Raw genomic sequence first — 12,451 nt, forward strand, 5'->3', positions numbered from 1 at the left:
GCACGTTTTTTTTCAAACCCAAAATAAACATGTTATCCGCAAACTCAGCCTGGTTTCGTTACAGCATGCACGGAGCACACACTCCATCCACATATTTGCAATGATATCACATGTCTTGTCATTTTATGGAATAATAATGCAATGCACAATAGTAATGCTTCAACTGACAAGAGAATAAACATTAAACATTAAACATGATCAAATCTTACTATTAGAAATTCTGTTCAGTGGTCTGACCTGCTCACAAAACACTGCCTAATTGTCCATGAGTGCGCATCTTAAATGGCTGCATTTAAACGCTATCATATTGTGCCTTGTAATTATACAAACACACGAGGAAGCACACAAATATTTTAATGGAGAAAATTACCCGAATTTACCCGAGATGAAACGCGAAAGAGGCTCGTGAGCCCCGGACAAAAGATGGGGGGAAACGATCAGAAAGAACTGAAAGGCAGATGAAAGAGATCAAATAAGACATTTTCCGCCTGATGGCTTCTTGATTAAAGCTGGAGAAGCTGGAGATATCTCGGGCTTTTCTGCCTGAATGTCTGCCATTCAGCCGCTATGCCCTTAAAGCACAGGTTACATCCATAACCGCCCACTACCGTCCTGAATAACATGTCAAAATAATAGGTACCTACTGCTCTGACATGCTAGTTAGGAAGGTTGTAGGCAGTTTTTGGGTGAAGCCATGAGTCTTGCATGGAGAAGAAGCGGATACAAAGAAAAGCGGAAGAAAGCAAAGGATAAGGAGCGCCGCTCGTATCCATCGCCTCTCTCTCTCTCTCTCTCTCACTCTCTCTCTCTCTCTCTCTCTCTCTGTAACCGAGACAAATTCTTTAAACTTATTCGGCATCAAAAGTCACCAAACCGGGAGCGAGGTTTTCCTTTTCAAAACGCTGACAGTTCGCTTTCTCTCTTTCCCCATCTCTCTCTCTCTCTCTCTCTTTCCGTTTCCTTTCCGCCGCGCGTGAAGCCCCTGTCTCAGCCATTTCTCCTTATCGGGCAAATCTTATCGGCGCCTCCATCTACCGAGCCGTGACAAACGGAGATGTCTGACCACGCCTATCCCAATTCCTATTCCGTTTACATGGAAATAAATAAGCCACTTTTTAAAATCCCTTACGACGGCCTGCTATGGTTTGGTCGGATCGCAACAGTTTTAACGGAAGTTATCTGGTTTGTTTTGGTTTTTGTTTCCTGTGATTGTGCGGATGTGCGCGGAAGCCAGGACGGAGCAGGTGATGCTGGAATGAGGGCTGGAAATCCCGGCATGAATGAAACGGAGGAGCGCGACTGTAGTAAAAAAAAAAAAAAAAAAAAAAAAAAAAAAAACAAGAAAAAAAAAAAGGAAAAAAAAAAAAAAACACTCACTGTAGAGACATAACCAAGAGGACGGAGCGCGAGGACACAGTTACCGACACAGATTACACACATATCCATGACTGCACCAGCACGAGGAACGATGCAAAGGGTTAATGATCTAGCTACGCTAATGAAACCATATTTAGACTGGTCATAATCACAGAGTGAAGCCAGCAAAAAGATAGATAGATAGATAAATAGATAGATAGATAGATAGATAGATAGATAGATAGATATTTTATATAAGACACGCATTATTACTCATCCACCACAAAAAGCAAGTAAGCATGTCACGATTCATTCACTGGATTCCCGCATATAGGATTATGGTGAGAAAGAACAAAGATTTGCATACGCACGAAAACAAACAAACAAACAAAAAAAACAACACGCTATTTCTTGCACAAGGCAAACAGTGCACGCATTTGCCAGGCGCTCCGGTTATCCAGCAAATAAATGCATGAATTATTGCATTACTTAAAGCGCGTGATACAAACAAACGCCATCACATCTTCATGAATGACTCATAAGAGCCTCCTGCTAAACTGGAGCAACTTTTTAATCGCCACAATCTACATGCTACAGCTGCTGCACGTTAGGAAGAAAAACAACATGTAGGTTAGTCTATGAGTAAAGTCAAACAAGTGAGGTATTTATAAAAAGATAGCTTAAGATATTATTATACCATCTGCTTCACAAGTCTCTGTCCTCTCTGTACAGACTCCCCCACATCAAGCATCATCTCTGCCCTAACCTTATTCCCAACAGCGTGACGGCACCTTTCATAACCACAAATCAAACTTCAGATAAGGGAAAAGCCTGATCATATTTCCGTGCTGAAGTAAAGACAATCCCCCGCAAACATGCCTGTAGCTTCAGTGGATCGAATCGGAAACGCTTCTTACCTGTTTAAGAGCCGACAACCACTATCAGTGGTTAGATCTCCACGAGCAACACTCGCATCTCCCAAAGTTAACGCTGCGCACCAAGTGGAGCTGGAGGAAGAAGCAGCAGCGCACAGACTTCAACTTTAACACCGCGAGGAAAGCGTCCACCAAACTCCAAGCAAAGCAACGCAAAGCAACGCAAAGCAACGCAAAAGCAAAGCAAACGCAAAGCAAGCAGCTCTCTCTCTACTGACTCTCTCTCTCTCTCTCTCTCTCTCTCTCTCTTCGTTTTTTTCCTCGTTCACATTCACAGGGGCTTCCTCGCTTTAAAAAAAGGGACCAAAGTGAAACAGCTCCCTAGCTTTTGGCACAAGCATCTGCAAAGCACGACAGGCGACGTCCACTCCTGTGTTAAAGTCCGTTTAGCGACTCCAGTGCCTCTGTCCAAAGTGCTGAAATCATAGCAACGCTATAAGGTTACTAGGAAGCAAAAAAAAAAAAAAAAAAAAAAAATCTATACTTTCGTTAAGTGTCACTTGATATTGCTTTACTCTATTGCTTCCCCACGCCTCGTCACGTGAATATATATCCTTGCCAAGCCCGTCCTGTAAATATTTGATCACATGCTGGCCGGATGTTTTCTTATACAAAAGAAGCACTTATTGCAAAAGGCCGCTCGTCTTTCCACTAACAGCAGTCCCCAAATCCCACCGTAACAGGTCCCGGTCAGTAACGCGCTTTGATGCGCAGCACCACTCATGTCCTGCAGGGCACATCGACATGTCTACACATGTTGCTTTTACACTGACATCGAGAAAGAGAAAAAAAGCACATTTAGTACAAAAATTGAAAGACAAAAACCCAAAACATCGACAGTAAACAAAGCAGGCAGTTTGGCACACCGCGCGTAAAAGAGGGAAAAATACCCATTAAAGTGCTTATCTTCTCAGTCCCTCCGTATCTCTCAGCATCTTGCATGCTCCGATTCTTTCTTTCTTTCTTTCTTTCTTTCTAAAACACCAGAGCAAAGTTACATTGTTGGAAATAGTATACCCTGCCATTAGCCTTTACTGCTGGCGTCCATAAGCATGAGACCACCCATCCAACTAATGCTCTATTTTCCTACGAGCCCTATTCCACAAGCATTGTCAATTTCAGGGCACATTTCCTCCCGCAAGCGTGGCTGATTCCTGTCTACTTACCATTTTCCCCCCAATGCCGTGCTGGAGATAGCAGTGTTTTAATATCCACACGCTCCAACAGATGCTGGTAGGTAATGTGTCTTGTTTGAAGTCATCATACGAGAACTTCTGCCGTGCTCAGTAAATCGCCCACCACTTGGGTGACTTATGAATCTAATAACCCCCTTTTCCAATATCCGCGTGCTTTAAACTCCCTGACACCTCAGCGGCTTTCTGTCGAGAGGACAAACAAGTCAAAAAAACAAAAAAAAGAGCGAGACGCGATTGAATAACTCCTCAGAAAAGCTGCTCTATAGGCTAGGCTGACGCGGTGAACTCGCTCAGACGAACGCCCTAACGTGATTGCAATCAAGCACAGACGTTGAAGTTTTGGCGCGCACGAGCTAAACTGACCGGCAAAATCTCTCTCTCTCTCTCTCCCTCTCTCCCTCTCTCTCTCACTCTCTCTTGTTCTCTCTCCCTCTCTTTGTGTTAGTACTTGATAAAGCAATTAAAACCCTGACCGGAAAAGTTAAGTTCCGCGTGCAAGTGCTCCGTTTGATGTGACCCGCCGCCTCATTGCACGCGCTATATAGCCCGCGTCATAATGTCAACTTCACGCGCACTTTCACGACGCGCGCTGGATGAGATGGACCTGAGTCAGGTATGAGCAAAATATCTATCCAGCATCCGATATATTATCTTGCATCAAGTCAGAGCAAAGTTTAGGACGACTTGTTGCTGCTTAAAGCCTGAAGCGACGCTGCTTGAAAGCCGAGCAGAGGAAAACGGTTTTTAAGTGCCATACTTACATCTGTGCACCACTGTCTGTACGCCTCCTTGTTTAAGTAGCCTACTAGTGTGAGAACGGAGGTGAAGTCCGCGTCGATAGTCAAGTATGGTCGTAACTTGTGCAGAACGGTGTCTCTTCCCCCCCGCGCACTTTTTTTTGTCTCGTCAACAGGAGTAACGGTTCATTTTGCAGCCGCGAGGTCCGAGCGCAAACGTTGTGTGTTATCAGGAAAATTCCATCAGTCGCACGGTGTGCGTTCACACAGCTAATTGTTATGCAGTGACGAGGCGATATGCTTGGATGTGTCCTACAAATGTGCTGGGAAGTATCATGAGTAATAGGTGGTATTTACCCGAGGATGAACTCCAGCAGAAGTTGGAAAAGATTTGAAACAGTATGTCAGAAATCTCACACAGTCACAGCAAGGAGTGTGTGAGCTTCAGGTAACACACCACACACCCACACAAACACACACACACACACATATGCGTCAAGGGGAAAAAAAGAGAAAAGATTAACTGAGAAATAGACATGCATACTTAAAAGAACCACCCAAAACCTCACTTACATCAAATATCTGATGCTGGATTCCTATGGTCAGATATTAACACATATGTAAGAACCTTACTCAAAAGGACTTACTTAAAGATAATATATTAAGCATATTCTTGCTTATTTATATCAAATACCACGAATATTCAAAGCAAAAGAGCTTTTATATGCATACTGTCTCGCAGTCTTATTAGTACTTGGCTGTCGAGAGTGATACGAGCACGTTATGTCAACTTCAGACAACTCGAACCCCAACAAAGCCATGTAACTTACTATTTGATTATAAGACATGACACCACTTTATCGGTCCATTGCTCTTCTACTCACGCTACACAAACACTATTATGTATTGTAACCTGAGACACTTAGGAACCTAGCATGGGGTCAGTGGCAAAGAAGTGCCCCAGATCAACTTTGATCACTGTGTTCATATGGTGGTGGGTGTAACGGAGAGACGACATGCAACGTCCGTTTTTTAAGATGATGCAGATGGATGGTGGGGGGGGAGGGCGCCACGTTGGTCAAGTTCAGTGGGCTGTGCTGATGAAGACAGCTAAATATCATATCATGCTACGACAATATTAATCATATCTCTTAAAACGTAGGCGGCCATGGTTGGTCAGTAGACTCATATAATGCGAAGTCGAAAACCTCCTTCACACTAAGTCGTACTCTTCCTCTGTTTTTTTTTCATAGTGGCATTCACAGCATTGCTCTGGTCTTCTCTTGCTCTCCGTTCTGCCTTCTCTCCCACAGTTTTCACAGGCTCCGTGGCTGACTCACTCATGGCTCTGCATGCCACCCCTGCCCTCCCCCACACCTCTCGTGTACAGATAGTGCCTTCTGAATGCCAGTCAGCTGGGATACTACCCGCTTCTGTCCTCTCCTACCCGGTCCTGCCCCTGACCTGCTCTCATTCTGCCTGCCAGAATGCTAATGATCTAAAGCAGATCATTAGCGCATGAATTTATTTTTGATCATTCATGCATGCCGCATACAAGCACACAAAGAGCGGGGACTTTTGAAGGCATCAGAGGCACTGGACAGTTTTAACAAAATCCTATTGCTATGTACAGTGCTGTAGAGAAAACTACCTATACTTCATTAATGCAACACACCACTCATTTTCAGGCCAAAGCTCCATAGTAACAGTCTTACATGATTCAGAGTTTGTTTACTGCTCTGGTTTTATTTCATTGTGCCTCATTTCATAGTTTTTCACAGCATTTAATATGAAACTAAAAATTCATTCATTCATCTTCAGTTATCCGGGTTAGGATGGTGGTGGATCTGGAGCCTATCCTGGGACTTGGCGGGAATACAGCTTGGACAGGATGCCAGTCCATCACTCGGTACTGCATACAACATACAAATGTAGAGTACTTGGAGACAACAAACTTGGACCTGGGTGGACAATAACTGGAGCTTGGGATCAAACCCTGGACCCTAAGGCTCTGAGGTGGCAACATTACCTGTTGCATCATTCTTTCCATATACAGTATATACGCTATATGGCCAAAAGTATATGGACACCTGACCATCACATCCATATGTGGTTCTTCCGCATACTGTTGTCACCAAGTTGGAAGCACACAGTTGTATCGGATGTATGCTGTAGCATTATTTCCCATTGCTGGAACTAAGCTTGACAGTGCCCCTGTGCACAAAGCGAGCTCCATGAAGACATGGTTTGCCAAGGTTGGAGTGGAAGAACTTGAGTGGCCTGCACAGAACCCTGACCTCAACCCCTCTGAGCACCTTTGGGAATAACCGTAATGCTGACTGTACCCCAGGCCTCTTCATCCAACATCAGTGCCTGACCTCACTAATGCTCTTGTGGCTGAATGGACAAATCCCCACAGCCACGCTCCAAAATCTAGTGGAAAGCCTTCCCAGAAGAGTGGAGGTTATAATAACAGCATAGGGAGGGACTAAATCACCAACATCATTAAGTTATGTAATCTCATTTTTTAAGTAGAAAGTGGAACTATATTATCATCCGCATTACTTCCAGGTTCCAGGACAATTCCACTTTTAAACTATAGAAGGTTTATAGAAAGTGTAGGGGCATCTTGTAAACATTCACTAATGCCACTTGTCTTGTGGTGAATGATGCCACCATGGTGAAAGTTACAGGAAGTCACACTCTGTCCAAATCCACATCACAAGTCTGAGTTACCTTAGAATAGGATACTGTTTGAAGCAGATATCTACAGAGAAGATTTTGGAGGATACAGTCATCCATTACTGTTAACTACGTAAGCCTCATAGCTCCAGTTGAAGCAAATGTCAGATGCTAAAGTCTAGTTTATGCTTCTTCAGAACTGCTTCTGAGCAGCATCTGAAAAGAACTTTGGAAAGATCTGAGCATTTATAGTCTTTCAGAAGAATAGGAGGAGCTTAGCTCCCTATCAAACAATGGGGCAGATTGTAAACAGCAAGGTGTGATATATGAAAGCACACATTTCCACATTATATTGTTGTCTGATCAGCTAAATGGCAGTGCTTCTTAAATTTTTCTCAGATTTTGACTCAAGCATAATGCATAGACAATTCTTCTTCAACTTGTCCCCATACCACCTATCAGCCATTACATGATAACCACCAACTGAGGAGGGTGAAGGCTAACGTATGCTTCTTCCAAGACACGTGAAGCCAGCCACTCGGAAGAAAGCACTGTCTGCCCTCTTCTGCATACATGAGCTCGTAGACGCCTGTAATTACCTGGTGTTTCTGTGATTGACAGGAGAGAGAGAGTGAGTATGCCATGCCTCCCACCCAGAGGGCATGGCCAGTTTTGCTCCCTTGGCTCCTGGCCACAGATGGCTGTGCTATCATTTGGATTCAAACTCACAATCTCCGGAACACTTTTCTGTTGTGCCACTCGGGAGCCTCATTATTTCATTTTCAATGTTCGTTCCTTAGTTCAAAAAACATGTCGAATATGATAAGAAAATGAATCGATGGTAGATTTCCACTAATTGGCCAATTAAATATTTTAACTACCTACAAGCTACTTGATTTAAAAGGAACAGCACTTCCATCTTGCTATGAGAAATATCGGTAAAGTAATAGGTTCATTATAATACGTACAATCTATGGTCAGGCCTTATATTGGAAGGATATATCAAGTGTAAGCATGTCTTGGCTAAATGAGTACATAACAGGGAGGAAATTAATATAAATCAGATTGTTTTGCCAAGAAAATCCTTTAAACTGCTACTATGGATATTGTTCCTGTATTTTCAGTCATGGTTGATTATTAGAAATTTATAGGCTTCTTTAATGTAGACCAGTTAACCACAAGCATAAAGAGTTAATGAAACGCAGCTTATTTTTCCCCAGTCCCAGTGCTTCAGAGCCATAAGACATCACGACTAAAAGAAATAATTAAATAAACCAAATAACTCAAGGCCAGCACTTTGGTTTTGGAAACACTCTAATAGATTTAATGCTTTTTATAGCATTTATAGCTTTTATATGAATGCTTTGGAGACATCAGCAGATTCTGTGTGAGTTTTTGCTGCTGTAGTCTCACATGGATACCCTATAGATGTTCACTTCCCAAAAACAGTGGATAATCTCACCTGAATACTGTAGTTTTGCACTTAAGAACTGCTGCTGTAATCATAAAGACTGCCCCGTGCTCATCCCAGGACTCTTATTCCCAATCTGATCATACTGAACATCCTTATAACACACTCAGTACTGCTTGTCTTTACTCTTCTAGACACTGTAATGATTTATAATCTTACTGTCTGGTGTCACCCAGAAGATGATGGGTTCCTTTTGAGTCTTGTTCCTCTCGAGATTTCTTCCTTGTCATCTCAGGGAGTTTTTCCTCTCCACTGCCATTTCTGTCTTCCTCATTAGCGATCCAAATCAACAACCAGCTTTCTGTAAAACTGTTTTGTGACAGTGTCTATTGGTAAAAGTGCTATACAAATAAAATTGTATTGAGAGTTAAGATTCCGCTAATTAAACATTACTGTTAAAGGTGTTTTACAATCTGAACGCTGGTTATGCCTTAAATTTTGCAAGAGTGCACAAACATGAAGAAATGAGTGATCACTCTAGAGCAATAATGAGTATGATAGTGTTTTAGCTTGAAATGTGGAATAATATTACTTTTAAAGTGCTTGTAAACAACCTGAGCTCAGAGAACAGTACATGAATTTTAATGAAGTAATGAAGTAAAGCTATGGCCATGGACTCTGTCTCTCACTCTGACCTTAACCATTTGTAATGTTTCATACGTGTTGGCTTATGCAAATTCTTACAATTTTGCAATCACGTGTTTGTTTATAATGTTTATAAAAGCTAGTTAGTGGGACACTGGAGTCTTAGATATAACTGTCATGTAAAAGTCCTGCTTATTATGTATAACTCTTATGTATAACACTATTATGTATTACTTTTATAATCAAGCTTCATGTCAATCTTAATGACATGGTCGACAACGATATTTGAAGGATGCAGAAAGATGAATTGGCTGCTTTGATGGCTCATAATTACAAATTACAAATTCTTGCTTTGTCACACAAATAAATAAAAAAAATGAGAGCTCAGTACAAAATCCATTTTGTATTATATAATACATTATAGTGACGTCTAGTGAAAAACATTTTCTCATTCTCCCTACACTCTCACATTTATTCACTCTGTATGGGAATAAACCTGTTAGCTTTAAAATAAAGGGCACTTGATAATACGCATGCAATAAATAAGGAATAGAACACAACAGGACGTGTCAGGATGTGCTGTTATAGGAAGCTGAATATCTTCTAATAACAGCACATTCTCATGTGGTTTATTCCTCTTATACCACAGCAATTTGCCAATAATTACTATTTTAAAGACGTTGTGCTTCTTAACCATTTACAGTGAAATTTAAAGTTGTGGAGCAGCCACAAGACAAGTTAGTTCCTGTTATCACTTATGTTATAGCAGCTATAAAGAGCTGTTACTTCACCAACCTCTCTTTTCTCTCTTTCTTGAAGTTAGTAAGACTGCTTGTCATGTTACAGAGAAACCAGAAAGCACACAGTCCTCTTTTCTGAAGAACTTTCCCGTGGAAGGGAAACTGCTTCAGCTCCAGTGCTGAAACTGGAGACTCCTTTCATAAATGTTAACTAAACATCTCCTTACAGAAAACATCTTCATATTTATATACAGTATATTCTCTTTGTTAAATAACAAATAACATGTCTTATCTGTTTATTATTAGATAACTTATATTATATAGAGTGCCCACCATACAAGTTCCTGCGAAGCTGTTAATATAGCAAAGATAAGTATTAGAATACACGCATTAATATAAACCTATGATTCGAATTACAGCCAGCACTATCGTCAGAGCTGCTGTTATAGAAAATTAATCAACATCCTCTGACCATCTTCTGATTTTACAGTTGTGGAAAGAATTAAAGTTAATGGAAAGTTGTAAGTAGGAATGAGTGATACTTGATTAATGTATGAACTGGATCAGTAATAAATAATAATAAATTCAACCACACACCCTGTTCAAATTCATGTGTATTTCTAATGAGATCAGGTTGGCTGCTGAGGTGAGAAATCACAAATTAAATGATGTATTTTGAGTGAGACAATCTTTTCTGATATCTATTTCCTATCTGGCTCAGTCATACGATCTTAAACTAATTTAAAAGTCTCTGAAAGTCACTGAAAAGTTGAAAGTTATAAAAAGTGGGTGTTTAGGCTGAGGGAGGTTTAGTAGTGAAAAGAAACTTCCCAGTTTATGTTGTAAATACTTTGGATATAGGTAACATTCCTATGTTTCTAAATATTCCAAATATGCCTAACTATAATATTCCTAAGATAAATGTTATTTGTATTAAACTTGTGAATGGTATTATTTATCTTTAAATAAACTTAAAATAGTTTTTGTGGGTTTCCTGGCTGCCCATAGTTACATATAATCTATCCATACATCTATAATGTGTATAAAATATGGATGCATGCATTGTTGCAGATTGATTACAGGGATGCACTTTAAGTAAACTCACATTGTGTCAATGTCAGTTTTGGCATATGCATGTACAAAGTGTGTCTTGACAGTTTCACAGGAATTTCACGTGTTTAACAGATCACATTACATTTGTATGTTTTCTTTTCCCCAGTAAGACTTTCTTTTCTGACTGAGTGTATCAGGAACTGCATAATTCCCTACATTATAGGGTAGTTGCGTGCTTTGATGGGTTATCATGTTACAGCACAGAAATCACGTGGTAATTACATAGATATTACACTTTAAAACAAGTGCACAGTAATCACCCTCACTGTGTCACACCTGAGAGAGAAAAAAATAAAATATGAACTCTACTACTGTGTCCCCAGAAACATGGGAAAACACTGGGGAAAATGCAGCAGAAGTGGAAACCCCAGTAGTGTCAGCACGAATGAATTCTGGCTCTGACAGCTCCTCTGCCTCAGCTAGATCACTCAAGTTCAAAATCTGTCTCAACTAGAGACGTAGAGACTGTTTTTTTAAATCCAGTTATTATTTTTGTTATTATTGCCTGCAACACTTTTTCTAACAAACTTACATGCAATTAAACAAACAAACCTGTAGCCTAATTTAAACCACTCCAAGCCTGACCAGGCACTTACTAAGGATAAATGAAAGAACATGGTCTTTGTGCTGTGAGCTTCATATCTGTCTGCAGATGAAAGTAGTCATGATGCACACCTCAAGTCTCAACAAGATGCCCTGGGAACCTTTCTAAACAAAGTGCAACTCCTATTTGTATCTGTATTACTATCCATCCATTTAGAACACATTATCTGTTCATTCTGAATAATGCATTCCTATTCAGTTATATCCCTACTACTTTCACTTGCCATAATTGAAGGTAATATATATATATTTACATGTGATGCACTGTTGCAGTTCATTTTGTAAAAGAACATACATTAACAGTATTTATTTTATAATCACATGATGTTTATATGTAACTATAATAATATAGTTAGTGGAGCCCAAAAATTTGGTTTCATATGGCCATGTAATAATAAGGTAATTACACAGTAATAATCAATACAAGGACTTGAAACTTTGTAAGGCAATATGGCACTTTTTTCATCTCCTGTTTGCATTTGTTAATGTAATGTTGATGCATGAAATGTACATAGTATCTATGTTATCAGAAATTGTTGTACAGATGAACAGGAAATCATTTTAATTTTTAATAAACACTGTGTCCAATTGATCCCTTAAGTGAATTTTCTACCAAGCACTGAATAATAAAATGATTGACATTACAGACTGCCTGTCTCTGTCACTGTCTGCTTTATGCCAGAAAGCCACGGAAAGGTCTGGCCTCTGAGGCACCTTTCCTCCTCTCTGCCTGTGTCCCTGTCTCTCTGTGTCTGTGCTCGTCTCTGCCCCTGTGAGTCATAAGCCTGGACTGGGCTGCAAAGCTTTCAGGTGACACTCTTCCTCTCTGTGCTGTATTAGTAGCAAAGCTCGAAATAAGATGCGATGTGATGCTGACTGGTTACAACATGGGCGTAAATTTGTTTTGAAAAGTACAGGGAACATGAATGAAGATGGAGCAAAAGAAAAAAAATCATGCTGAAAGACTTTTTGAAGCATTGTCCTCATTCCTATCAAAATATGCTTCCTTTGTTCCCTTCCATTTTTTACCCCC

General features: G+C 40.5%; 1 protein-coding gene across 4 annotated transcripts in view; it reads right to left on the reverse strand.

Moving 5' to 3' along the window:
- bdnf (brain-derived neurotrophic factor) overlaps nucleotides 1-12,451 on the reverse strand; it is a 37,768-nt gene that overhangs the window by 14,034 nt on the left and 11,283 nt on the right. Inside the window, exon 1 of one of the 4 annotated variants that reach the window (XM_034299447.2) lies at nucleotides 4,249-4,538. The exons of 1 other annotated variant lie outside the window; for it this stretch is intronic. Coding sequence is in view for 1 of the 3 variants with exons in the window: in XM_053229609.1 (XP_053085584.1) it covers nucleotides 3,458-3,460 (3 nt within the window). In the remaining 2 variants the exon portion in view is untranslated. Of the gene's footprint in view, nucleotides 1-2,273; nucleotides 2,473-3,457; nucleotides 4,178-4,248; nucleotides 4,539-12,451 lie in introns of those variants that run through there. 2 more of the 4 variants (XM_053229609.1, XM_026937387.3) reach the window with 2 other exon arrangements.

Source organism: Pangasianodon hypophthalmus, chromosome 25, assembly GCF_027358585.1.
Source record: "Pangasianodon hypophthalmus isolate fPanHyp1 chromosome 25, fPanHyp1.pri, whole genome shotgun sequence".
Taxonomy (NCBI): Eukaryota; Metazoa; Chordata; class Actinopteri; order Siluriformes; family Pangasiidae; genus Pangasianodon; species Pangasianodon hypophthalmus.